The 27,544-nt window shown below is 39.9% G+C and overlaps 1 protein-coding gene and 1 long non-coding RNA gene across 9 annotated transcripts in view; one reads left to right on the forward strand and one right to left on the reverse strand.

The window, feature by feature from the left end:
- Window positions 1–22,751, forward strand: part of epb41l2 (erythrocyte membrane protein band 4.1 like 2) — a 35,718-nt gene extending 12,967 nt beyond the window's left edge. Inside the window, exons 5-23 of one of the 8 annotated variants that reach the window (XM_008312809.3) lie at window positions 1,551–1,655; window positions 1,795–1,837; window positions 5,023–5,098; window positions 6,148–6,244; window positions 6,341–6,465; window positions 6,918–7,005; window positions 7,920–8,072; window positions 8,262–8,359; window positions 8,837–9,009; window positions 9,780–9,865; window positions 12,937–12,969; window positions 15,490–15,657; window positions 16,117–16,185; window positions 16,537–17,184; window positions 18,400–18,528; window positions 18,791–18,889; window positions 19,026–19,106; window positions 20,074–20,181; window positions 20,352–22,751. In XM_008312809.3, coding sequence (XP_008311031.1) covers window positions 1,551–1,655; window positions 1,795–1,837; window positions 5,023–5,098; window positions 6,148–6,244; window positions 6,341–6,465; window positions 6,918–7,005; window positions 7,920–8,072; window positions 8,262–8,359; window positions 8,837–9,009; window positions 9,780–9,865; window positions 12,937–12,969; window positions 15,490–15,657; window positions 16,117–16,185; window positions 16,537–17,184; window positions 18,400–18,528; window positions 18,791–18,889; window positions 19,026–19,106; window positions 20,074–20,178 — 2,376 coding nt within the window. In that variant the 3' untranslated portion in view covers window positions 20,179–20,181; window positions 20,352–22,751. Of the gene's footprint in view, window positions 1–1,550; window positions 1,656–1,794; window positions 1,838–5,022; window positions 5,099–6,147; window positions 6,245–6,340; window positions 6,466–6,917; window positions 7,006–7,919; window positions 8,073–8,261; window positions 8,360–8,836; window positions 9,010–9,779; window positions 9,866–10,648; window positions 12,755–12,936; window positions 12,970–13,511; window positions 13,572–15,489; window positions 15,658–16,116; window positions 16,186–16,536; window positions 17,185–18,399; window positions 18,529–18,790; window positions 18,890–19,025; window positions 19,107–20,073; window positions 20,182–20,351 lie in introns of those variants that run through there. The other 7 variants (XM_008312807.3, XM_025056656.1, XM_008312810.3 and 4 more) reach the window with 7 other exon arrangements.
- A 266-nt stretch (window positions 22,752–23,017) lies between these two features.
- Window positions 23,018–26,666, reverse strand: LOC112487189 (uncharacterized). Its single transcript, XR_003050027.1, has 3 exons — window positions 26,200–26,666; window positions 25,071–25,257; window positions 23,018–23,318 (listed from the first exon to the last, which is right to left on the reverse strand). It is a non-coding gene; the product is annotated as an uncharacterized LOC112487189 (long non-coding RNA).
- Window positions 26,667–27,544: the final 878 nt, after the last annotated feature.

Genomic DNA, 27,544 nt, shown 5'->3' on the forward strand with positions numbered 1-27,544 from the left:
TGGAGTTGGTGGAATTAAAACCTCGGCTCGACTCTAACTCCAAGAGTATGTTTCAAAGGCGACTCCTTGCCTTGTCACATGGTCTTAATGCCATTTCTGAGAACTTCATTAGTGTTGGTTTCAGCCGGATTTCAGTGTCACACGGTTTAGGCAGCATTTCAGGGAATTTCATTAGGTCTCAATCAGACCAGGGTAAATTTATTTTTGTAAATTATGAGGAATTTACACTTCAGTGAATTCATGTTTGTGTCTGTGTGGAATGTGTAGACCCAACAAACGGTCAATGCAGGTTTAAAAAAGGCCATTTAAGCACCCATTTAGTTCTACAGACATTCTACAGACACTGTATGCTGTTAGCGTGATGAACTGAAGTTTTACTTAGGAGTTCAGGAGAAGTGCATGGTTACTTATGTGACACTCCCAAAATATTTAAATAAATCACCAAAACCTGCACCTTCTTCTACAGTGTACGTTCTCAGATCTCTCCAGCGTCCTATAGACAGATCTAAGGTAGAGCCGTGCTCTGGTCACAGATGGTAAAGTCCGAAAAGGTCACATTCTTCAGATGTTCGGAGAGCAGACAGTCAGAGTATGTGGCGCATGTGTCTGCAGATGTTTTCAGCTGTTGCAGGAGCGGAGGGAAAAAAGGCCTCTTTCATCCTCTTTTCCTTCCACTTTGACCACGCCGTCTGTGGAACGTCTCTGCAAGTGTCAGACTGGGGCTGTGCTAACTGAAAAGAAATGTGCGTTATTAAATTATTTCCTTCTTTCTTGCCTTTTTTTCTCCACCCTCTCTTTCACTCTTTGCGTCTGACCTTCTTTCTGCCCAAAGGGCACTGTTGTGTGTCTGCGTGCGGGCACGCGTGCACGGCCGTGAGCTAAATGTCATTGTCATAGCTGAGTGTGGAGGATTTTATGGCTGCGGCTCCCATCGGGAGTTATGAAGGAATGTGCTGCCCAGAGACAGACGGAGAGACCGGGGCAAAAAGAGCAAGAGAATAAAGGAGTGGATTTAGATGGAAGAGAAGGAACAGAGATGCTTTGATTAGCGCTGTAGCTATGGACAAGAACATCCATTTCTATCCATGCACATAAAGAAGTTTTTTTTTATATGGAACACTTGTTTTCCTGACATATGTTTCAAGCCTTGAGGGTTGTTCACATGATTTTTAAATTCTTTAAACTCATGGAGAACACGCTGTAGACAGGTCAGCCCTGCAATAGGAGCAGATACAAAATGTACAGAAGCCTTACTTCTTAAAGACTAAACTGTCTACACTAAACAAAAAAACTCTTAATTTTCATAAATGATCATGCTGCACTGATTGATTGTGTTGAGAAACTGGATAGTAAAAATGTCTGTGTTTTTGTAACTGGTTAATACCTGGAAATTATTAGTAAAAAATAGGTATTTTAATGTCTCTGATGTTCACCATTCTTCAGTTGTAGTCTAACTTAAAACTATAGAAAAAAAATTATATATACATTAGTATATACTATCTTTTCAATTCATATTATGTATTATAATGTTTGTGTCTGTGACTCCACAGAAGCGTGCCAAAGGTCAGTACTTGTTCTTCAAAGTGTGTGAGCACCTGAATCTTCTGGAAAAAGACTACTTTGGACTGACATACAAGGACAACCACGAGCAAAAGGTAGGAATCTGCAAACACCTACAGTACATACATGGTAGTGGAGTGGAACATGCAGTTATGTGCGTCTGGACACCGTCGCCACGTTCTGTAACAGAGAATGTGTCATTTGTGTTTTTTTTTTCTTTTTTGCTCATTTCAGTGTTGGTTGGATCCAATGAAGGAAATAAAGCGGCAGATACGCAGTAAGTGTTTTGTTATTATAATTGTCTCGGTTTCTGTTCTCCTGTGTTGCATGTAAAAACACCAAAACCGTGAATACATAAATAAATACTAAGTAATGAAAACATCAGATCAGGTTTCCTCGTAGCATTAGGAAAACAAACTGCACCACAGCTCTGCCCAACAAAGACAGAGACATTTGAAACCAAACGACAGCAGTTTGTCGGCGTACCGGAGGTTACCAGGGAGCGATCACTCTGCTTCATTATTTATCCATCCTTTTTATAAAATGTCGCCAGTCTTTAAATGTAGGCCAAGGTGTGGCGTCGCTGCTTTTCTTCACAGACGGCTACCAAGGGTGTGATACAGCCCAGCAAACAAAGTGCTCTGTTATTTCAGGACACGGTAAATATTTGACACTTGAAAATAATTTCCTTCTCAATGAAACTAAAATACTTTCTGGAAGGATCTAGTGGAAGTCCCTGACGTTTCTGCAGCACACGTGTCTTTCTTGTCTCTTTTGTTTCCATAGGTCGCAGCAGACTTAAAACACACTGTTAGGAGGAAGAAAGAGGGAAAAACATGTCATTTTGTTCATATAAAAAGTTATTTTAGTTTAAGTTTATGTGGAACTGACGTATGTGAGAGTGTGTGTGGGTCCCTAAGGATATGTGAGTGTGCGGCGAGCGCGCATGCCTGTGTTTTTGTGGTGGTGTAGCTGTGTGTGTCTGCGGCACAGGGATGAGAGCACTCCGTCTGGATACATGTGTTCTTTGGGTTACATTTTTTCTACCGTGTGTGTGTGTGTGTGTGTGTGTGTGTGTGTGTGGCTGTTTATACAGAGAGAGGAAGGGGAGGAGAGTGAGAAAGATTATATTATCATGTGTTCCTGCGATCATGTGAGACTGATGCCTCACTGTGTGGGTGTTGGTGTGAGTTCCTGGTACTTGACGGGACATTCTGTCCTTGTAGGCACATTTTGCAGGTTCTCACGTAGAGAGATGGTGTTTTGGGGTTCTAGATTTAGTTTGGAGGTAGAATCAGAGTTGGAGTCAGATTAAAGTTAGAGATAGGATTAAGTTCAGTTATATTTGTAACAGTGTTTGGACATGTACTGATGTAACAGTGTACTACTGTGCTACTAGTTAGATCGATAGAAAGATAGATATACTTTATTGATCCAGGCTGGGAAATTGCATTATTTATTTATTTTTAGATAATTGGATAATTATAATTAGATTATACATAGCACTGTCAATAAACATCGACCTTTTAAAATATTTATGGCAGTAAATATTTGTTTTAATCACAAAAGCATGGTTGTGCTCGTCCCTCATTCAATCCCTCATTCCCCTCCAAAAATATCAGATAATTAGCATTCCAAATCCTGAAAGTCTGTTTTGAAATGTAGAATATCAGACTGCAGTTGTTTTTAAGTATTCTTCTTTGGCCAATCTTTAAATCTGCTGGGTTTGATGGTCTTCTGATCTTAATTTTACCCCACTGTTTTTTTGCAAAGGAACAACATGACTAATAATTTGGAGTTTGTTAGAAACAATGTATTGTATACATTATCATATAAATACCATTAATATTATATACTGGGTGATATCAGGAATTACATTTTCCCTCACAGTGTGCAATGTCTGATGTTAGAGCAAAACTAAAGTAAACAAACATGGATTTCATGCCTCGGCTGCCCACAGTGAGACGAACCATGCATGGGAACTCGACAGTGAAACTGTCAGTTCTCAAGTGACCGAAGCAGCAAAAGTAAAACACAGGTTCTTCAGAGTGAGCAAAGGAGCTCCTTCTTAGATTTCACAGTAACAAATAATGGAAACAGGACTCCTTCACTCCTCCAAAGTCATGCTAAATTTCCCTGGACGCTGAGCAGAAAAGCTGGTCAGTCGGTGCTGAGTCCAGTCAGCAGACCTCTGCAGGCCATGTGGCTGCTGTTAATGGTTGACAGCAGCCCTCATGTTTGTCACGTCATGGTTGAGTGTCAAACAGGCTGACACCTTCATTCTCTTCACATTATAGTCATGTTTCAGTTTTTATTTTTTTCTCCTAAAGTTTCATGGAGAACACAACATTTTGTTAAGGCTACAAAAAGGGACAATGCTGTTATTTTAGAAAGTAGGGAGTTTTTGTCTTTCTTTTTCAGCAATATACAGAAATAAATGTCAAATTTACTGTAGATCTGTCACTTAATGTCGATTAATCACAGCTTATTGTGTCATGTGATTAATCAGATTAAAAATTCACATTGCTGGATGTGATGGACAGGACATGGTTTCAGTGGAATTTTGAAATGGTCACAGGAGACCCTCTGAACACTTCCAGGAAGATATCCAAATTCAATATCACACTCACAGAATTCACACACACACACACACCAATACTCACTCACCAGGAGACACACACGGATCAGGAAGTAGAAATGTGCTCTAAAAGTATTTATTTTTTTACTTTATTTTACCAAAGAAAGAACGGACATGTGTGTTGTGGCAGTAGTGGAAAGAATTGATATTTTTAATCATGTCAGTGTAGAATTTCCCTAAGTGCTTTTACAGTGACACATTTTCCCCTGGGTGTGTGTATGTGAGCTTTTATCGGTGCACGTCCGCTTGCCCATCGATGTGGCCGTGACCTTGAGAGAGTTGGGAGAACGGTCGTGACTTGATGTCTCCTCTATTGGATTTTCCAGCCGATGTGATCTCATCTCGTGTGTTATCAGGACTGAGTGTTTGGAGCGAGCGTGTCTGTGTAGCTGTGCGGACACCAGAAGGACGGCAATACGGCGTCCTGCTAAAATGATCTAATGAGACCGCAGCCGAATTGAAATGGAAAATGAAATCTGTTCCACACAAGCAGGAAACTATGAGATGTGGGATTGAATACAGTTGTCTCAGTCGCCAGTTAACACGCTTCTGTTCCTGATGATAAATATTAGCCTGCTATTCTCTCCAGCTATGATAATATTATTTGTTTTTCATTTCTAATTTTATCAATTTGTTTGCATAGCATAGTTTTTTTAGAAGCTGTTTTGCATTTGTTTTCCTCATTCACATTCACTCACACACGCACACATGCAAGGACAAGTGCAGCCAGACATTCTCATCCTGCAGTAAAGAAAACCTCAGATGGTTTTCATATGTGATGTCACCGCACGTTTAAATCACTCTTGACGTCTCTCCTTCTTCAGGCAACAACTGGCAGTTTTCCTTCAACGTCAAGTTCTACCCTCCTGACCCGTCGCTGCTCAGTGAAGACATAACCAGGTACGCAGACACACATGTTAAGGATTATACCATTATGTATTCAAATCTGTATAAACAGATGAGTCTTTGTGGGAAGGGAGCTGGATAGAATTGATAGAGCTGAGGTAGTTTTCAGATCTATCCACCTAAAATAAAAAAGGTCAAAATTATTATTATTCTCCCTCCTTTGAGCTCTATTTTGTCAAAATTTAAACAGACGAGTCATTATTCTCCCTCCTTTGAGCTCTATTTTTGGTTTCAACCCCCCAAAAAGGTCAGACAAGTGTCACTCCTTTCACCTGATAATCAGTCTCTCTGCTGTAGTGCTAACTTCATCAGAGCCTATTTATACATATGCAGAGCCACACACTGGCGTGCTCCGAACATACTGCGTTGAGGCTGAATGGTATGTCTAATGGAGCGAACAACTTCTGTGATGGTTGCAGCTGAAGGCTAATCGAGGACACGCCAGCACACACATGAACGTGTAACTAACAGCCTACACTGGTCACAGTATTTAGTGTTGACCAGCCATTAGTATGACTTAAAAATTCAAATTTACTGTTAAAGACCCCATCAAGAGTGAAAAATATTAGATGCACCAGACAAACATTTGTCTCGACTAACAAACAGAACATTTTCTTTTTAGTATTCCTTGTTTGCCGCTTAAAAGCCTATGTCCTTTTTGTCTGTTCAAAGATCTTGCGATGGCCAACACTGCATTTGTTCACATAAATACTTTATTGGGTTTTGCTTTGGTGAACAGAAAGCCCTGTAACAGAATGACTAAGGTTCAAGTCTCCATGTCCTGTCCTGCTAAAGTGAAAGAGATTGTGTTCAATGGAGGCTGAGTATCCCGAGGTTTCAGAACAAGTCATTTACAAAGACCTTATTCATGTAATGATTTCTTTCATAAATGCTCAGAAACACACTCACATACACTTAACACTGCAAGTTTAGGAATGTTAGGATGTTGACTAAAGCTTAGCTTCAGCTCCTAATTAGAGCCCACACTGCAGCATACTGTTTGTTACGGCGGTAAATAGACGTCTTTCATTCTTCCTCCGTAGGTACCTGTTGTGTTTGCAGCTCCGTGAAGATGTAGCCACCGGTCGACTGCCGTGCTCTTTCGTCACTCACGCTCTGCTGGGATCGTACACGTTGCAGGTACGGCACAACTTGTGCAAGTGAACGTGCAGGCACCGCTCTTTCTTTCATGTGTCCTGTTAGTAAACAGAGAGTTCTTTCCCGGTTCTTTCACAGGCAGAATTTGGTGACTATGACCCAGACCAGCCTCGACCTCTGGACTATATCAACCAGCTCAACATTGCACCCAGTCAGAACAGAGAGATGGAGGAGAAGATATTTGAACTCCACAAGTCTCACAGGTCAGACAGGACTTGTTGATGTCATTCCAAAAACTTTGGGAACATTTGCTGACTTTTCAGTGAACTCTTTAGTTGGAATGTGACTAACATCTGTCCCAGTCATTATTTAATGGACACTTGTGTACAATATAAACCACTGCATTTCAATTTTGGGGTCACGATCGTACACAGATTGCCTGGAATTCAAATCGTGTCGCCTGATGTCTAGTATTTGATAAAAAAAACAAAAAACTTAATGCTCAAATATAATACAGCATTTAAAATATCTGAGCCAGTGCATTTTCAATGACGGCTGTGATCAAGTGACAACTACTAAAGTGTCTCTGGGGTCGCCAGAAATTTGTGATGTCAAAATATATGCCAAAAAAAGGTCAGGGACCACTGCTATAAACACAACTATTCAACAGAATCTGAGGGCTTTCTTAGTGATGTATTTGTTCCTGTGTATTTAGGGGAATGACACCAGCACAGGCCGACACGCAGTTTCTGGAAAATGCCAAGAAACTGTCCATGTACGGAGTGGACCTGCACCCCGCCAAGGTACCAGTGAATCCTCTTCTCTTCTGTTGTTATCTTGGGATTAACAGAGTTTCTTTGATGTGGTTTAAGTGGAATGTTGTGTCTGTGCTTTTGTGTTTCCCCGGGTGTACGTGTGTGTCAGCTGTACAAACACTTAGGGAGTCCATTGCTATGGGAACAGGCAGTCTCTCTCAGTGGGATTGCAGGTCATCTGCAGAGTGCATGCATTTTTTCCATGTGTCTAATTGTGTGTCTCTGTGCAGAAAGGACAGAGAGTAGAAATGGTAAATATGCACAAGGGAGAGAAAAGGGAAAGGAGTCCTTAAATAGAAGGAGAGATTCAGAGACACCAGACCAAATAGACTGACCTCTCATTTTGTCATATTTAAATTTACTATTCCAAATACAACATTTTTATGATAAAGCGGAACACTCGATGTATAACATACCAAATATATAATCCACTTGAATAGTATATTAAATTAACCAGCACGGTTTGTTAATGCATTTTCACTTTCAAAGCATTTTCACTTCACAGCAAGGACAGAGATCGATGTCTGTGGAAAAGCATGAGCTGAGCCATGTGACATCTGTGTGCTGTATGTCTCAGTTGAACTGACCATTAGCAACATACTTCCTCCTCCATTAGTGCAACAGTTTTTCCCTCTGTTAATTCGCCACTGTAATCAATACCTCCTTATCATTACCAGATGGTTATGGACATAAAAGCTTTGTCAGTGAGCCAGTCTCCTGTGTTGCTGTGTTTACCAACTATCTGCGTGTGTGCGAGTGTGTAATTGAGTTTCTGTTGACCTTAAGAAGACTACTTTAAAAAAATCAATACATGCATGGTATGATTAGATTTAGCCATAAAAGCAGGTGCATTTAAAGGGTCCTGTGAAGATTATGAATCATTTTTTAACTGTATCTGACAGGATTCCGAGGGCGTGGACCTCATGCTGGGCGTGTGCGCCAACGGACTCCTGGTTTACAAAGACAGACTTCGGATAAATCGTTTTGCTTGGCCCAAAATCCTCAAAATTTCATACAAGAGGAACAACTTCTACATTAAGATCAGGCCTGGAGAGGTTTGTACAAGCACATGTGCAGAGTAAATACTGTCGTGAGTAGTGTTTACTCCGTCCTGCTCACGGGACCAGAAATGAATCTCACTTGTGTTAACAGAGGAGAATAAACAAGTCATGTTTTAACAGTTGTGTTGTATGAAATATCTTCATGTACTTGTTTTTTTTTTTTCTTTCTTTCTTTTGTGCTAGACGGAGCAGTTTGAGAGCACGGTGGGATTCAAACTCCAGAATCATCGCTCTGCCAAGAAGCTGTGGAAGGTCTGCGTGGAGAACCACAGCTTCTATAGGTAAAAAAATGGGACGTTTATCAAACAAGCACTAATTAGATTTAGAGTTAGGGTTAAATTCTGAGATTTAAACTGCACTGCTCTTTTATTTCACAGTGTATTGTTTTTAACTTTTTTGTGTTACCATGTGTCAAAACTGCTGTTGTAGTAACCAAATCCCTGGTGTGGAATTAAGGAAGTTTTATCTTATCTTTTGATGCTCTGTCATCCAAGCTGCCAGGAGAGGAAAATTCTTTAACTGACCTCCTTATAGTAAAAATGTTCTGCTCTGATCTAATAGATGAAGCAGGGTATGCACGCTAACACAAAAATGAAAAGCTCAGCATTGTTTTGTTTGTAGACGCTGCAGTATGAACGCTTGTATCCCCTGTGGCCATAAGAGACGGTGGGGGTGTCGTGATGATGTCAGCCCTGTTTTATATTTGGTTTATTCACTCACGTTATTCTTCTGTGTCTCTGTTTGTTTCTTGGTTTTAGGTTAAACGCACCAGAACCTCCAACCAAGGCACGTTTCCTGACTCTGGGCTCCAAGTTCCGCTACAGTGGAAGAACCCAGGCTCAGACCCGTCTGGCCAGCTCCCTCATAGACCGACCTTCTCCCACTTTTGAACGCACCTCATCAAAACGCATCAGTCGCAGTGTGGATGGAGGTAATGGACGCACAGCAGAGTGTCACAAAAACACGATGCTTCAGCTTTCCTCCCAACACTACTCAATAAATTAAGGAACAGATGGACAGACGGGGAAGAGAATGGAAGGAATGATGCAATCTAGAAGTTGAGACAAAGATAGAGAGGTCAGACAGGGTTCTCGGTGTGTGCGTGTCTGTGTTTGGATGTAGTCTGACCAGATACAGGAAATAGCTGCAGCATATGTTTCCTGTCACACAGAGAAAAGCAGAAAGAATTGAAATGGGAGAGTGTTGTTTGTGTTTGCCAAGGAGAGAGGGCTCCATGTTATAGAATAAATACAGCACAGCAAACACTGTGACTACAGGCAGAAAAAAAAAACAGTCTTTCTCTTCTAGATGAGTGCTGTGACATTCTTTACTGTAAAAATGTATATGTAATGTGTAAATGTCGTCTAATGTAAAACAAAAATCGAGCCTAAATCATGTCATCTAATGTAAAACAAAAATCGAGCCTAATGTAAAAAAGACGAATGCCATCTCTTTTTTTTTATTTCAGGAATTAGCACAAAAACCTAAAACACATGCTTAAAGTTCAGGCAGCTGTTCTATTTCCTCTGATTTATACAATGATCCTGCACCGCCCCCTGTTGGAACCACTGTTACTTTTCACAAGCCATTAAGTTTGTATGAACTCAACCCAATTTTATTTGTGTTTGCCTATCGTCCTCTCCCCCAGAGGGAGACAGATGTTGCTGTGTTTTTAATACAATATGTATTTGCCTTTTTTAGCGCCAATGATCAGCATAACGGACGTTGAAAGGGACACAGCCGAGAATGGACGTGAGCATCGCCTGGATCTCCACTCAGACTCTAAGGTGTGTTTGTGTGGTGTTTTCCATGAAAGGTAGTGAATACGTAAAGATAAGAGATTGTGTTTTCAGGACAGTGAAAATGGAGGAAAGCTTCCATAAAGACAAAGTTTGTATTTATTTTCTATGTTGGTGGTATTCTGCTCTTTGGCTCCTGATCCTAATGATTGATGCACCGTTTAGACCATTTTCCTTCCCCCATAATTCCCTACCCCCCACCCACATCAGGATCCACTGAATTTAAAGTTGAATAATCAACTCAGAGGTGTTTAGTTCACTGGTCAGACTGTCCAGTCTATGAGGCCCCAAAACTGGACGATAAAATGGATTATGATTGCATGCCTCTTGTGTCACTCCTCCCACTCGTCCTTTTCTCCCCCCGTCTCTTGCTCCCACCTCAGCACTGTGGACCTGGGCTTTAACTCCCTGTTGTTGACACTGTTTCTACACAGTCTTACTCTGCTTATGCTGTGTTCACTTTTAACCTTGTGTGCTGTGATCTGCATTGACTAATGTTATGTCTCTCCTTCTCTTTTTCTTCTTCACACATTATTTGATTTCTTTTTTTCTGTCCCTTTACACATGCATGTCTTCATTTTTTGAATGAAAAATGGAACTTTTGTTTTTTCACTGTATGTCATGTTACTTGCTGCGTCTTCCTGCACTGTGTGAATATCTGTGCACCCCACTGGTTTTCACATCTCTTCTCCTGGTCTATTTTTCATCTCTTTCCTCTCCTTTTCTTCCATTTTTACTGCCTTTTTGTCTCCCTCAATTGCTATCCACCAGTCAATCTTCATGTTTCCTCTCTCCTTTTCCTCATCCTCCTCACTTTCATCCATACCTCCATCCCTGGACTCCATCTCTGAGTTCGACCACGGCCTGTCAGACATCTCTGAAGATGGCGATCTTATCGACGACGCCGCCACCTCACACAGTCCCTGGTCCCTTCCCTCACTCCCTTCCATCACGTCCGAACAGCAGTCGGCTTCTTTTGAACACCTTTCACAAAACCCTCAAACCTCAAACACAATCACAGCCCCACAAACGTGCACCACAGAAGTCTGTGGAGAGGAGGAGATCTGCCAGTCAGAAACCAGAGCAACATCAGTTTGGCAAAGATGGTTTTCCTTCAGTGGAGTGTTCAAATATTTTTCTTTTATCTTGTGTTTTATTTCATTGGGAAAAGATAGGAACGTGTGTCATCTGACAAAGCTGTTCTCAGCATTAAATAATAAAGTTAGATTTTTGACAGTAACTGGGTTCAAACTAATGCTCAAGTCAGCTAAAATACTTAAGATTTTCAGATGTATTCCCTCTCACTTGACTAGCATCTCTGTAAAAATCAACCGTTTTGTGACATTATGTATCAGTCATCTCCGTACCAAGTTTAACAACCTGGTACCAATTTGCACCTTTCACAGAAAACAGCTACAATTGCCCATAGTTGGTTCATTCATCGGCCCTCTACCCTCCCTCTCCTCCCCCTCATGCCTCCCCTTTTCTTCCTACTTTTATTTACCCCTAAATTTCCTTTCACTTTCTAGTGTATCAGTGCACCACTACCTTCTTAATCCTTCCCCTCTGTTTCTCCCCTGCCTGCTGGTCGTCTTTCTCCTGGTTGTGATGCTGACAGCGAGCCAGTCATTGGTTTTGGCCTTGATTTTAGCAGCGCCCCTGGGTTTGACCCTGTGTTACCTGGAAAAAGTTGTCTCCAGTCGGCAAAAAGCAATGCTGCCCCTGTTCATTACTGAAGGTCCATGTGATCAGAGGGACCTAAGCTCTGGGTTCAGCCAGCAGGGGTCTCCTTTCTCACAGACACACACACCTCCACGCAACAGGCACCACACACACACAGGTGCCAGCTGGACCCAAGAGATGTGTGATCCTGCTGCATAAGCACACCCATATACATTATTATATACATATATATATACATACTATATGTTTTCCCACTTTTACAGCATCTGTTAAAACCTCTATCTTTGTCTTTACTTTAGGTGAAGTTTATCTATTTTTATTCTATTTATTATCTATGGCTTATTATATATATTTATTTGTAGAAATATAGTAGATAAACAGCATTGTTATACAGTAGACATACAAGAGACAGAGAAATCTATAAACAAACAAAACAGTATTAGTAGCAGTATTCTCTGTCCGTAGATTCCATATAAAGATTATTATGAATAAGTCAGTATTATGCAGTGACAGGAAGAATGTGTAAAAAAAATCATCAAATTTGATTGTCATAGCTGAACGATGTCTCCTCCTTTCAGCTGCAATAATTGAATTAGGAAACAAGATACTGTGAGCTGCCAATATTTTTGATTCAAACTGCAGGGGCTAAATTCTGCCGCTGAGGTCTAGAGTGATGATGAGACCGATGGTAAATATGTATACTATGTATAAATATGTACAGATAAATACTACAACTGTGTCAAGCTTTGTGGCTTTGTATATAGTTAATCATATAGAGTAGGATTAATTACTCATAAATACTATATTAGGAACATTGTACAAGTACAGTACCAAGTGGTACTACAATATACTTGGATAACTGCTTTACTTTCATTGGCATATATTTATTGAATTCCATTTTCAGTTAAAGTGTGATATGATTGTCAACATATTGAGGGAATTATTTTGACAATCACTAAAATCCACTGCCCCCTCCTGGACAACAAATCCTGTCACATGCCGCGGGTGGGTAGATCGGTGCAGTGGTCAGCTTTTCTCCCCAGCACAGGGGTGAAAAAAACAAAGTGGTTCCCGTCATCCATATCATTTATTTTCTTTTTGACATCCCATACTCCTCATTATGTCATGGCTACACCACTGAAGGTTAAGGAGGTGGACTTAAGCCCTGCTGAGGTTGAACCTACGTCCACCCAGGTCTGTAGGGCCTGTCTTCTTTTTCTTTTCTTTTTTTTACCAGCATGCTTTGCAGTTTAGGAGTTGCTGTAGATGTGTGAAAAGAAATAATGAGTGAAAGTGGTTTTTTTGATGTGTGGTGAAGCACCTGCAGGGTGAACCTAACCTGTCCTTACTCTCTCCTCTACCTTACATATCAACAGTCATTTGGAGCCAGTGAGGTTGCCCCCCCGCAGGTTCACACATTATTATTGGTTATTTGATTGTGTATTTGGTCTGTCAATCATTTGTTCTGCCTGTGTGTGTTGGTTTGGTTCTGGTGATTTTTTTTTTGAGGTGAGATTGGTGTCCATACAACAGAACCTAATCTGGAATGTGTTCATATTGAACAGCAGACTGAGCTGTGTGAGCTTCAAGTTCCAGATTCCAGATTAAGCATGTGTACTGACACTGATCCTAGAAGGCACTAAATGGTCACTTTTGGTTGCTCTGCACATGGTTTTACAATTTCAGCTGCTGCTGTTTTTTTTTTGTTTTTTTTTTACGGTGTGTTTGTTGTCACAGTGGAATTCACTCAAGGCACATTCGGGTTTGCTGCTGGTGGTGGGGGAAAACTGTGCCTTCAGTTTGAGACATGGAGGCTATGTTGTTATATTTACTTTAATGTAGGTTCATCTAACTGTTTGTTTTGTACAGTTTGACCAGAGCACATTTGTCATTTGAACTAACCTTTTTTTTAAATTCACCGTTTTACTTTTGCTGTATGTCTGCCTTCCAGAGTCCATTGAGAGTGCATGGGGACAATATATATGTGAGGCACAGTAATTTAATGTTGGAGGTTGGTACCGGTGTCGCCTGATGGCCGACTATAAGAGCTACATGTTTCTGTGTACTCATGACGCCATCAGATCTACAACTTCCTCTGTAACTGTGACTGTACTGTACAGGACGACCTTTGCCCTCTGACACTCTCAGGCTCTGTGTGCATGCATGAGCGTGTGGATGCTCTTTCATCAAGTCTTCACTTGTTCCTGGCAATTTGAAGACTGTATTGAAAAAGTTCTGGGCAACAAGATTGAATTGTCCTCATTCAGATTTCAGCAAAGTTGAAGATGTCGGCTGGATTATATATAAGTCATATTTTGTATTAATATTCATGAATCTAAAATAAATGATTGTTCAAAAATTTCATTAAAATATGCACTTAAGTAAGTAAGTAAAGACTTTAGTGAATACAGTAGCTGACATATACAGTAGTTGATGTTTTACATTTACATCTTACGTTCTTTTTATAGTCATTTCGTTTTGTTAGCAATTAGTACATCAAAATGTTGCACGTTTATTGACAGGGAGTCTCGAAATATATTTCAATAAATGATAAGAAATCATGCAGACCTTTGAAAACCATTTCAGCATATTTGTGCTCATCTGTCATCATGTCTGGATGACACTTCCAGCCTGAGTTTTCACAGCAGCTGCTTTCTGAATAGGGCCGGTCAGCAGTGTGTGAACATGGCTTCCATGCATGCTCTGTGCACAGTGAGTGCTGTTGGATGATAACATTACATGGTTGTTTTGATCATTTCAAACTTCAAGTGTGTGATTCTTCTAACCTGACTAACCCCGCCCTCCCTGAACGACACCATGACCTCCCTCACTGTTTTCTGCTGACTGGCTGCCACTGTGACTCACACGTGGTGTAACGCCTCACTAAACAAACAGCAAACTTTTGTGAAACATGGGGTAAATAGTGATGTGGTTACTGGTGGCGGTAAAGAAGTATTTAATTAAAACTCAGTTTAATTATTTTACAATTATTTTATTATTTAACACAATTATGAATACTAACTTAAAGCCACAAATTGTTAAAAATGTCACCTCAAGGTAATTTAAATTAATTTAAAATACACTTTCTTTCTGTGCCCTGTTTTGTTGATAGGACTAGTGGTGGTGTCCACACTATTTTGGCTTGGGAACTACTAGTCATACAACCAGGCTTAAGGTGATCTACCTACAGTAAACATATTAAAAGTATATTTTTGCTGATATAAACTGAATATACTTTACTGTATACATACTACATATGTCCAGGTACTTATTTAATGCACATAGCTGTATTCTTATAGTACTGTATAGTACTAAATATAGAAGTATATTTAGATGACAAAACCTTTTTTTAACATATTTTAATTACTCCTGATCTACCAGCACTCTCTTTGTGATCCACTGGTAGATCACGGTCCACTTTTTTGGAAAAATAAACTGAAGTTAAAGCCTTACTATTAACTCCATGATTCACATTATGTCCAGCTGTTCCTGGTTCACTGAGATAAAGATGCTGTGTTTTACTGCAGCCTGTTTACACACACACACACACACAATTTTAATTTCCTGCAGGCTTCAGTGAGACACAGCATTCAAGTTATTTCACTCTTGATTGACAGACTAATGTTACTGTGTTCTGATAAACCAAAGTTTCCTCCCTCCCCACACCCCCATCCCTCTATGTCCACCTCTCCTCTCTCTTCCTTCCCTCCCACCTGTCAATTTCTTTTTTATTCTCTCTTCTATCTCTCCATCTTCTCTACTGTACTTACTGTGGACCTGGTTCTTTTTTTCTCATCACCTGCCGTTTCTCTACACCATCTCCCCTCCATTCATCCTGTACTCACTCTCTCTCCCTCTCTCTCTCTCTTCCTCCCTAATCTCCCCACCGTACCTACCACTCTTACTCCTCCCCTCCGTTACCCCATCAGGATCATGATAAGACCCAAGATGAGGTTCTGAAACACCAAGCTAGCGTTAGCCAGCTAAAACGCTCCTTTATGGAGGCGCCTCCTGCCTCGCCTCCTCAATCCAACCAGTGGGAGAAACGTCTCACCTCCTCCCCTGCTACAGCAGTACGTTTTCAGCAGCAACAAGTGGTATGTCTGTCTGGAAGTGCAGTTGTTCTTCTCCTTCTTTCACCTTTTTGCTTAGAATTAAAGAGGTTATTTCATTTATTTACCTACAGAGAAACAAGACACACAGTGTGGAACAATATTGTTGATGTGATATAAATATGTTGATGAGTTAGCTTGACACTATACTGTTTCTTTGGGTTTAATTATTATGTCTTTTCACTGGTGAGTTGTCTGTCCACACAGATCTGTTAGTTTCTCCTTTGAGGTGTAAATATTTAAGTGTTATAAGGACGACAGGTCTTCGTGTTTTTCATAACTTCTAACCTCTGCCTGTACGATCATGGCTTCCTGTTCTCCTTTGCTTCAGTATTTTCTCAGTATTTCCGGTTTGCGATGAATGTGACCCTTTTAAAACGGTTGTGATGTCATCATGGTGGGTGGTCAACTGTCACATGTCTCACTAACCTCTCTGTCACACAGATTAATGCACCCAGTGCGGAGGCAGCTGCAGCTGATTGTACGAGCTCTGATACCAAAGAACCTACAAAGGTGGTCTTCACTTCCTTCTGTGTTGTTGTACACCCGGCCGCCTGTTCTCACTCTTCATTTCACTCTTCACTCATTCTCACCTGCAGCCTCAGTCTTCCCAGTCCTCTCGGAGCCACTGGCGTCTCCACATGATAATCTGTGTCTTCCTTCTTGTCCTTACCTTTTTCACTTATCTCCACAGTCCTCTCAATCCTGATTTTCCTCTGACATTGATTTATTTTAAGTTAACATGATTTTTGTTTATGTTCAATGATCATCTTATTTTTTTTTTTCTGTCTCCACGCCCTTCACTCTGTGTGTGTGTCCATGTGTGTGTACAATGCGTATATGTGTGTATGTGCGTGCATACAGACGGCCGACGTTGAAATTGAGGAAACCATTGTCGTCCAAGAGGTTTCCAAAGCAACCCAACCTGCACTTGTCACTGTTGCAGTCGACTCACCTGCCATTCCACCCGCAAAGCAGGAGACCAGGGAGCAGGAAGTGAAGGTGCAGGAGGAAGCAGTGGTGCCAAAAGAGGCTGCCACAGCAAAACAGGAGAGTGTGTCGTCTGAGAGCGAGAGCGAAGATGAAGCCGAGTATCACCCAAATGTCTCTGCGTCCACACATATGCCAGAGGTAAAGGAAGAGGAGGAAGAGGAAGACAAGGTAGAGGAAGACAAAATGGCGGATGAGAACATGTCTGCTCCTGTTGTTGCTTCTCTTCCTGTTGAAATCACTAAAGCAGCAGAAGATGTCTGCAAAAAGGAAGAGGAATCTAAGAGAGAGGAGGGACAAGGAGGTGTCAAGAGAAACGCAGAAAAGGAAATGGAAGTTGGAAGAGAATCAGAGGAAAGCACAGAGGAACCAATGATGACTCCTGAAGAGGTTCCTAATGGTGTGGCCCTGGCCGAGGATGCTGTGATTGGATTGGTCGGCCATGCAGAAAAGCAGGAGCCCAAAATGAACGGAGAAACTCTCCTGGTCGAACCTCGGCCACAGGTTATTTGTTGCTCTGAGGTAAAGATTTCACTTGGTCGACTTTGAAGCTTTTCCAGGCTTTGGTATCTCCTTCAAACCCTAGAAAAAGAGAAAAACCTACATCCTTTGTTTCCTTCCTTCCTTCCTTTCCACAGTGCCGGTCTCCTTCCTGCTTGTGTGAATATTTACGCCCCATGTACATCCTCACACTCATCACTAGCCAGTAAAAAACAGTTCAACCTTAAACCTTAAAAAAACTGATTTTAAATATAATTCTATCATCTTTGTGTAGAATCATCTCATCATTCATACATTTTGATGTGTCTGCTGTAATGATAGTTCATTATTGCTGTGCACATTGTGTTGTGTTAGTCTCACTGCCGACTCTCTGCTGTATTCCAGTGTTGTGACGTAAATGGGGCCTAACTGCATGTTGTTACTGGGTGTCAACTTTCTGTTTCTGCACACAGTTTATCATCTTTGTTGTTTTTTATTTACTTATTTGTTTTGCATGTTGTTTGGCACCAACAATTGCATGTACCTGTTTGACTGGTCATGGTCACCATGGTAACACTACTGTGGTGAATGCCAATGCCAAAAGCTTTAAAAATGCCACACACTCGCATGAATGTCAATCACTTTGCACGTTGTTTCCATTTGAATGGCTGCGTTCGTTGGCAGTTACTTGTTTCTGCACCGCTGTTCGACCCAGAGATGTTTATGTAGCGATGCTGCTGCTGCTGCTGCTGCTGCTGCTGCTGCTGCTGCTGTTGTAGCTGTGGCTGCTGCCTTGCATGAAGTAGATGTTTGTCATGTTCTACATCTGTGGTGTTGATGTTGAGCACATTGGATTTCCATGTTGATTGATTGTTGATTGACAGAGCGCAGTTGTTTTATCTATTTTCTTTTTCAAAACACTTACTTATGAAATTAAAAATTTGATTTAATTTACTAATTACATTTATTAACAGAAAGGTCATATATATATATTTATATATATATATGTATAAGTATATATATATATAAGTATATATGTATTACCTTAATAGTACTTACTCGGTATCATTGCTTAAAGTTAACGTTTTGACCAATATAAAAAGTATACATTAGTATAATTTTGACCCCAGCTCCCTTCTCAAACACAAACAACAACAAAAGAAAACATGAATATTTCTGTGTTTCCTTAACTGTCTTAAGGCTAATCATCTAACCCTCTTTTCTCCCCCCTCACATTTCTCTCCCCTCCCTCCCCAGCCACCTGTGGTAAAGACAGAAATGGTGACTATTTCAGACACGTTTGCAGCCCAGAAAACTGAGATAGCAACAAAAGAAGTGCCCATCGTACACACGGAAACCAAGACCATCACATATGAAGCAGCTCAGGTGCACACACCACAAACAAAGGGTGTTTTTAATTGTATTTTAGTTTATTTATCCTGCTTATGTGTGTGTGTTTGTGTGTCAGATTCAGGGCTTATTTTGTGTTTGTAGAATAAGAGTGTAGAATAACGTGATTCTGTCATAGAAACAGATTGTTATGTTTAATTTTCCAAAGTGCTGCTGTTCTTGGTTGTTTCCATTCAAGGTGTGAAAACTGGACCAGTGTGGATTTACACAAATTATTTCTTTTTGTCCCCTGTAATAGTTGGACGGTAATGGTGATGGTGAGCCAGGTGTGTTGATGACTGCTCAGACAATCACCTCTGAATCTCTGTGTACGACCACGACCACACACATCACCAAGGTACGGCTGCACACACACACACACACACACGTCAAATAATTGGCTTCATGAACTCTGGAGTTTTCACTTTCTCTTAAAAAAAGACTCAACTGCTCAGAGCATTAAAGGTTTATTATTTATATTATATTTTTTCCAGACATTGAAGGGTGGCCTGTCAGAGACGAGGATTGAGAAGCGGATTGTCATCACTGGTGACTGTGACATCGACCATGACCAGGTCAGATTTCACTGACACGTTAAAAAAGATATCTCACCAAAAAATGATAATTTCATTGATTCACGTTTAAGGTAGATTTAAAAATAATATTTTATTATTGATTAAATATTAAATTGACCAAAAAGCCCTCCACAAGAATCACAAGAAGTTTTACCAAATTAGTTCAAGTTAGATCCTGTGGATAATGACTCTACAGGTGTTAAATATAATATATACTAATTTTATTACAATGTTTCAATATTAGCTGGTGGCAAAAACAACAAAACCATCACCTTTTCACTCAGGTTCCACTCATCGTCTGAGTTTTGGATCCATCTTTACACCTCATTACATCTTTACATTAATGTAAACAGTGTTTTGCTGCATCATCATTATTATTGTTGTTGTTGTTGTTGCTGCTTGTTTTCGCTTCAGCCATTCAATCAATTTTCCTTTTATTATGAAAAAATACTACATGTTGAAGCCACACTGAGCAAATGACAAGGAAGTAAAAAGCAGAGTACAGTTGGACTTCACAAAGACCAGTGTCTGTGAGTTTATAATGAAAACTTACAAAAAACGATTCCACTTTTGGTTCTACTTTGTCGTAAATATTCTAGGTTTCAGTCAATGGCATATGGACACGTTCATAACAGTGTCAAAAATTTAAAGTGAACAACAGTTTTTGTAAAGTCTGTCAGTAAAATTACTGTTTTTTTTTAATCAAAAATTTGTGTTAATCTTATTTAAAAAGTGAAAATCCACCCTTCTTTACATCTGCCTCGTGTCATTTGCTCAATTCGGTTTTCAGATGTTATTTTTTACTTCTGTTTACATCACAGTTAATTCAACAGAAGTAAAAAATGTTCACCAGTTCGAGAGTAGTACCGTTGTAAATGCTTCTTTTTATTTTAATTTCTCATCCCATCTCCACTGACACATACCATGCTCGGTGCTTCCACTGTGTGGCTGCCCCATGGTGCTGCAGGCACTGGCCCAGGCCATTAAGGAAGCCAAAGAGCAGCATCCTGACATGTCTGTCACCAGAGTGGTGGTTCATAAAGAGACTGAACTGGCTGAGGAGGAGGATTGACAGGTAACGATAAGAAATCAGTTACAATCATGAACAAAAAAGAATTAGAGTAAAATTAAATAAAAGCAAAAGCTACTGGAGATCACAGAAAAACCAGTCTGTGTGTGTTTACACGTGTATTTCAAGTGGTCGTTCCATTGCCCAGATTGACCGTCTTCACTTTATTTTCCCAGAACTGACGGACGAACCACGTCTGTCGTCTCTTACGTTCATCGACCTTCATCATCCTTGAATAACTGACCTTGACTGACTGAAGAGCTGCAGAACGAGGGCGTCGGCAGACCTTCTCCGTCAGTCTAGCTTTTACACACATACATGTACTTGGTGGATCGACAGTCAGTCTCTCTCAGACCAACTAAAAGAATAAATCACATCCTCTCTGTGTTTGGGGAAAATGGAACAGAACCACTTAATTAGCGTAACATTTCTAGTGTGTTTTTGTTTTTTTTAATAGTACGGTTTTGTTTCTTTAACAGATTGTTTTACAAAGATAGTGTTTGTCGTATATTACAAAAATCAATTTTTAGGGAGGCACTGATGAGCATTGGTGTGACATTTGTACTTCACTCGAACTATTCGCCTGTAATTACAGCCTAGGATGTCCATTATTTTTCCAGACACAAGAAAAAAACTGTGGACAACAGATTTTTTTTTCCAGTTTCAAATGTGTGTGCACACTTTTGATATTGGATGTATTTACCCACAGAGACGAGGGTACATTTTACTGCCCCTCTGCTCATTCAATGTTGGTGTCGATGAACAAATGCTTTACCTTTTTTTACAGTACTATTTTTAGGGTCACACTAACGGTACTTGGTTTGTAAACGCGTTAACAGTCAAGCACACGTCACAAACCAGACGTAACATTTTACTTTTTATAAAAACTCCCAACCTGTTAGGTTAACTCTTTCAGGACAAAAATACCCAGATTAATCTTCTTTGTACTTGTTATGTCGTACTTTTACTTTATAAATAGTTTATTTTTGACCCACAGTGTGATGGCGGCTATAATCCAGTTCTTATTTATTGAACTGTTATGATCATTCCTATTGGACCACAGGGAACAAAGGCAACATCAATCAGACTTTTGATTGCGAGAGAGGACGAGTAGACACACGGATATTTGGGAGATTGAGGCGACAATGGGCAACATTGACCTTTGTCTAAATGGGAGTCAAAAGAAAATATACATATATGTTGTTTTTTTAATGATGGCCCACTTTTTATCTTTTATTTATCTTGTGGGCCTTTATCCATTTTAAAACTCGAAACGAAACAAAATACGCAAATAAATTCATGAATTCATGTTCGTACACAGATCCTGAAATGAGGATCTTGGGCTGTAACCTTAAGGCCTTCCTGGTCTTTAATTACAGATTTGCAAAACTTAACTTTTGGTCTTAGTTTGAATTTTACTACAATTTATATAGTTATTTGAATTGTAGCAAGAAATTCTGCTAAAAAAAATTGGGAGGTAAAAAAATCAACTTTTTTCTAGGGCACATGTAGACAGAAGGTCGCTGTATTGGTAGCTTAGAGTGTGATGTCATCAGACTGAGCTCTGCTCATACAGGACTTCTAGGTTAGACTTTGTGACTCACTCTGTGACAGTTTTCACTGCAGATATTTAATGTTTCAAACGTGAAATGGTATCTTTTAGAGAGACTGACAGATTTAGATTGAAGTGTAACAGATTAAAGGGAAAGTGCACCACACACTACAAAGTGCTATTAAAATCCCCTGAATTGAATCATGTTTTATTTTAGTGTTTTGTTCCTTCTCCCCCTTTACTCTAATGTTCACTATGAAACAACAAGTGAAAACTGGTTATCTGGTAATGAAAGAAGTGGCACAGATTCATCCCAGACACATTCCACCTGAACCAGCCTGGATTAGCCTTCATCATCCTCTGTGACTGGATAAAAACACTTCCTAAAGTATTGTGAGAAACACCAGACATGGCTAAATACCACTTTCCCCTCAGCTTTTAACGTTTTAGATCGTTTTGTCTGTAAACTGAGGAACAGTGAGATGATGGAGAGGTAGGCTGGAACGCTCCAGTCTGACATTCCAGACAAGAGCAAACTTCTGACTCTGTTTAAGGACCAAGCAGCAGAAAGAATGGGAGTCGAACCCAGCGGTGTTAGGCAGCTTTGCAAAACTAAAAAAGTGGAATCTGTTTTGTCCTCTCTCTTGAGTATTTATAAGATGAAAAAAATAAAACACCATTTGAATGTTTCTAGTTTCAGCTTCAGTCAAATCCTGGACTCTCTTCTGTCCAGTCACAGCAGCCTTGAGGCAGTGAGGTTAGTTTTTACAAAATGTGGTAATATTTTACACTTTTTATATGACGAACTATAGGAAAAAAGTTGGTTAAATTTAAGGAAGATAACGCAACCCAGTGGCAGCTGACAGTCAGGGACCCGACATTAAATCATCTGACGTCCATAACATCACGACCTTTGTATAACCAGTGCACATTCTTCGCACTCAGGCCAAAGTTTAGACAAAGGAGATGATACAAAAGGTTAAAACCAGCGTTGTTTAGTTCCTTTTTTTCTTACAAGCAGTTGTTCTTATTACATTTTTAGAAAACCAACCCTGTCCTTCAGCACAACCAATGATCACTGGTAGGATTTATTCTTGCCCTAGCAGCTTAACAGTCTTGTGTCTCCCTGCACAGCCACTCCTCCCCCTGTGTAACACTGTTTGAATAAAGTATTGTTATACTCTGTCCAGTGTGTCCTCATCATTTATTACCTTGATTTTTATTTTTTGTACAAGACCGTAATTATGGGTGTTTAAATCGGCTAAAAATGTAAGATAAATAAACACAAGATAATAAAAAACATTTATTAAAAATGTCCAAGACAGTTAAAATAATTTACAAATGTGTGATATGTTGACTACGTTTTCGATTTTGATGGGTAGCAGTTGTATTGTCAAAACAATGATTTCCAATGAAGTCGTTTCACCACATGACTCGGTTCAAGTCCCGTTAAATGCTTAAAACTATAGTTTTTCAGTTCAGCAGTGGACATCAGAGCCGCTGCGCCTCCTCCTCCTCAGGTATGCACTTTCATGCACCTGTGCATAGATGGCGCTTCGGTCCCGTGGAAACGTGGAGAGTTCAGTCTCAACTGGAGGAAAAAAGACAAGATACAAAAAGCATTATGAATTAAATATATATGAATATAAAATCCATGTAGGTCAGGAGGTACAAACTACTAGAGTGGCATAAGAGCGAGGAGGAGCAGACAGAAAGATAATGCATGGGAAAATGTGATAACAAAAAAAACAAAACAAACATGTTTAACCAACCTAACCAGCACTTTATTTATTTATGTATATTATATTTTATGTTTTCAACATTGTGCGACATGTTTCTGGTTGTGTTTTTCACAGAACTGGTCATTGTAGTTCTATCGTTAGTCGTTGTACACATGCGCACCAAGAGCCGTTTACTGAGGCGAGGTTCACAGGTGCGTTCGCAGGTAAACGTTTCATCTAATTAAAGGGTTTTAAAGATTTAAAATTAACTAGAGTTCTAAAGCTAGTGTTTGGAAAAGACCAAGACCAACACCTGCAACATTCTGAATGGTTGTTAGATAACGTTTTCAAGATATTACCGAATTAAAATGAAACTAAAAACAGAAGTGTCACTAAGCAGAAAAAGAACAGAAGAAACAGTTTCTATTTTTGCTTTTAATAATTTAACTTTTTAAACGTGTCTAGTTGAAGCAGCTGGTGTGCAGGCGGTTGTGCTAATTTAGGCCAGTGGAGGGCGAAATTCTGCAGAAAATAAAATAAAAACGGTTTATTCGGTCAATATTTAAAAATGCATAACAGAAAACATTTAAACCCGCGATTCTTGACTGACAGTTGAAGAACTCTCTTACCACTAGATCAAGGACCACTACATTAAGTCACTAATAAATCACAGTAATAAAATGAATAAAATGTTACACTTTGATGAATATTTATTACTTTACTCTCATGTTTTTTTTCTTTTTGGAAATATATTAATATATGTAATTACTTCATATTCAGTGCCCTATTTGTAGCAGTATAAATGGGTCACAAAATATCTGTTCCGCTTTTGGTTAAGGATTTTATAAACAGGTCTAGATACCTGGTTATATATGTTTTCATTTTTTGTTTTTTAAAGACAGTTACCAAAAATATTTCTCTCACACTGTAAATGAATGGGTTCTTTCTCGTATGAATCCTGGATGTGCGGAGACCTAAGTGTTTAGATGTGTGCGCCATGCCGTGAAGATAAATATAGCCTGATTAAAACATGATGTTTTTGGCCCTCAGTATTCAGGGCAGCAGTGGCTCAGTGGTTAAAGGGATTGCCGGTTCAACTCCAAATCAAACAGAAATTGAGGGAAAAAAAGCATTTGTACTTCTTTATGTGGGAACTGGTGGCTTAGTGGTGAGAGGAAAATTTCCATTGCTCCCTGGGTGCTACTACTATGAGAACACTCACTACACCCAAGACATGGCTTAAAGGCTAAGAACTCATTTTGTTCTGTGTATATTTGTTCGAAATTGAACAATGGCCAGATCATTCATGTTCATGGAAAACAACTGTAGAATGATTGTACGTTGGTCTGCTAAGGAAACTGTTCAGTCTCTTCTGTTTGTTTCTATGGTTTGTTTTGGAGATTATAGACAAATAAGGCCTTTTATTTATATGTATCACTATAAGAGACGGTGCTTCCTTTGACATGTACCGCCCAGATGGGCGCATGTATTAATAATATGTTTCCCCAAAGTGTGCCATCCCCTCACATTACCAATGAAGCTACATGGCTTCATGGTATATTTAATTGTAGCATAATGAGGCATCTTGACATGTACGACATGAAAAGTGTATGAGTACGTACTCTGCCTGAGTTTCCAGCAGAAATAGGTGATTAGCAGCAGCAGCAACGCAGACACAGAAAGAAACAGGAATAGACCAAAGAGCCAGAGAAGAGGAAAGATGGCTGTTCCCTCATCTGTATGTGTGATGGTCTGTCGTAGCATCAGAGCCAAATCAGCCCAGGGGCCACTCAGCACCTCCATACGACTCTGTCAGGGAGGAAGCAGTCACAGAGGAGGTGCATTCAGGAGTGGAGTTGTATTAAGACGATAGAACACCTGACACTTAGTCTGCCAACTCATCCCAGGGAGTATCGATGTGTATGTTTTGAATAAGTTACACAAGAGAGAGTTGGGATTTATGTATAATATTTGGTTTTTAGAAATCATTGAACAGAGCCTTTTTTAAATTATTGTCATTTTTACGGCTTTACAGTATGGCTTGTACCATCACTAGGAACAAGGAACCCCTACAATAAGATAAGGCTGCCACAGGAGTGACTGTGATCACCAAGAAAAGATCTCAGACATTAGAAGAAGTGGAAAAGTTGCTTCTGATTGGGACAATGAGAAGCAGTTGGCTGGCGACAGTGAAGCGAACATTGCACAACCATGGCTGCTCAGCACCGGTAAGGATGAATGAAGTTACCTTTCCTATTTATAGCTTTATTTCTATTTAGTTGTATGAACTTGTACACAAAATACTGTTGAAAATGTTTGAATAAGCAGTCATCCAGGGTCCAGGAAGGGATTAATCCATTTAACATTGGGGGAAAATTGTTGGGGTTTTTGAACTTTTCAATTCACGATTTGGAACCACTGTGTGTTTGTACAGCACTAGCCAAAGCTTTGAAAAGAAAATAATTTTCAAAAGACAACCTGCAGAATTCCAGAGTGTAACACTGGTTCTTGGTTGCATGATTTTGTTTATTTAGTTTATTTATTTATTTATTTTACCTGCATGGATCCCCAGAAGACCAAATCAAATGTTTCAGGATGTAAATGACATCCTGGGACACAGAGTGAACTGAAGACCAGTTGTCATCCTCGGAGACCGTTAAAGATGAACCCTAACATAGTCTCATAAATGTCTGTGTATAAGAACACCCAGGATGTTATGACGTACAACTGTATTCCACAATATTTACTTACGGCTTTTAGATTTCCCTCCTTATAGTTTTGAATAAACAAGTCCTGCAGGTTACTACCAACACTATTCTGGTGTAGATGTCGTTCCAGGTCCGTTTCTCAACCATCGATGTCTGACGGTTAGATAGTTGTCCACGTATTAGTCCACCTAACTTGAAGGATCCACTTTGAGTTACAAAAGTCACACCATAACCCCACAGAGAGTTTCTTTCTCTTTGAGTCTGGCTGTCTCTCTGACAGTGTTTTATTGAACTGTGCTGTTGTTGATAATGTGAACTTTGTCCAACAGTCGAACCTTGTGTTGGCTAAGAAGATTAGCTTTGACCTGTGTGTTTGTGTGTGTGTGTGTGTGTGCCCTCCTGCACTCTCACTCAAAAATCACACCCCTCCCTCACACACACTCAGCTGATCAGCGTTCCAGTAAAATTCATTCTAATCTTCCTGCTTGAACCATTCTCCTGTGGTGGTCTATTGTGTGAGCTCCTGCTCCTGCTCTGTTCTGTAGTTGATTAGTTTAAAGCTGGTGAACTCTGACCCGACGATCACTTGATTGGACCGTAGTTTCAGACATCTGTGGGTGTTTTTTGAGGGTGTGGCATTAATTTCTATACAATGTGGTATAAACAAATCAAATCGAGTTTGTTTTCTTTGTCCCAGTGTCTGTTCAATGTACAGTAACACGTGTTTATTGCATTGAATTTAGGACGTTCAACAACTCTTACAGTGGGAATGGACTGTTCTGTTGTTCAGGTGTAAGTTTGGAGTTGTGTTAGAGATATGTTTACATTAAGAAAATTGTACATAGACGACTTAGATTTTATGGCAACATGTCATCATGATTCTAGCAGGAGTTAAGGTATATGTCACGCAGTGATTTATTTGTTTCCATGAAGCCTTATTAAGCAGTGAAAAACATTTCTATAAATGACATGCAGAACTATATTTAAATACAGCTTACAGTACACTGTGCTGTGCTGTTGTCTATATACAGTCAGAACGGTTGACTTGATTGATAATGTCATGATGGAATTTAATTTTGTCTGTGGATTTCTCAACACACCAGTCAACAATCCAAATGAGCAAATGTTTAATTGTTGTTCTCACCTATCCATGTCCACACACTCTCTCACACACACACACTCATTTACTCAGACTTCATCAGCGCTCTTCAGTCAGACAGAAACTGCTGTTGTTTTCCCATGGGAGGGAAACAGGGGCTTAAGGTGATAAAATCTCAGTGGTAATTTGGCTGCGGCCTGTGAGAGCAGGCTAATTGAGTGATGCTGTCAACAGGGTCAATACAATTGATTAGCTTTGTTGTTTTCTCTGATTGATCAGGAGGTAATGG

The sequence above is a fragment of the Cynoglossus semilaevis genome, chromosome 7 (genome assembly GCF_000523025.1).
Source record: "Cynoglossus semilaevis isolate Cse_v1.0 chromosome 7, Cse_v1.0, whole genome shotgun sequence".
NCBI lineage: Eukaryota > Metazoa > Chordata > Actinopteri > Pleuronectiformes > Cynoglossidae > Cynoglossus > Cynoglossus semilaevis.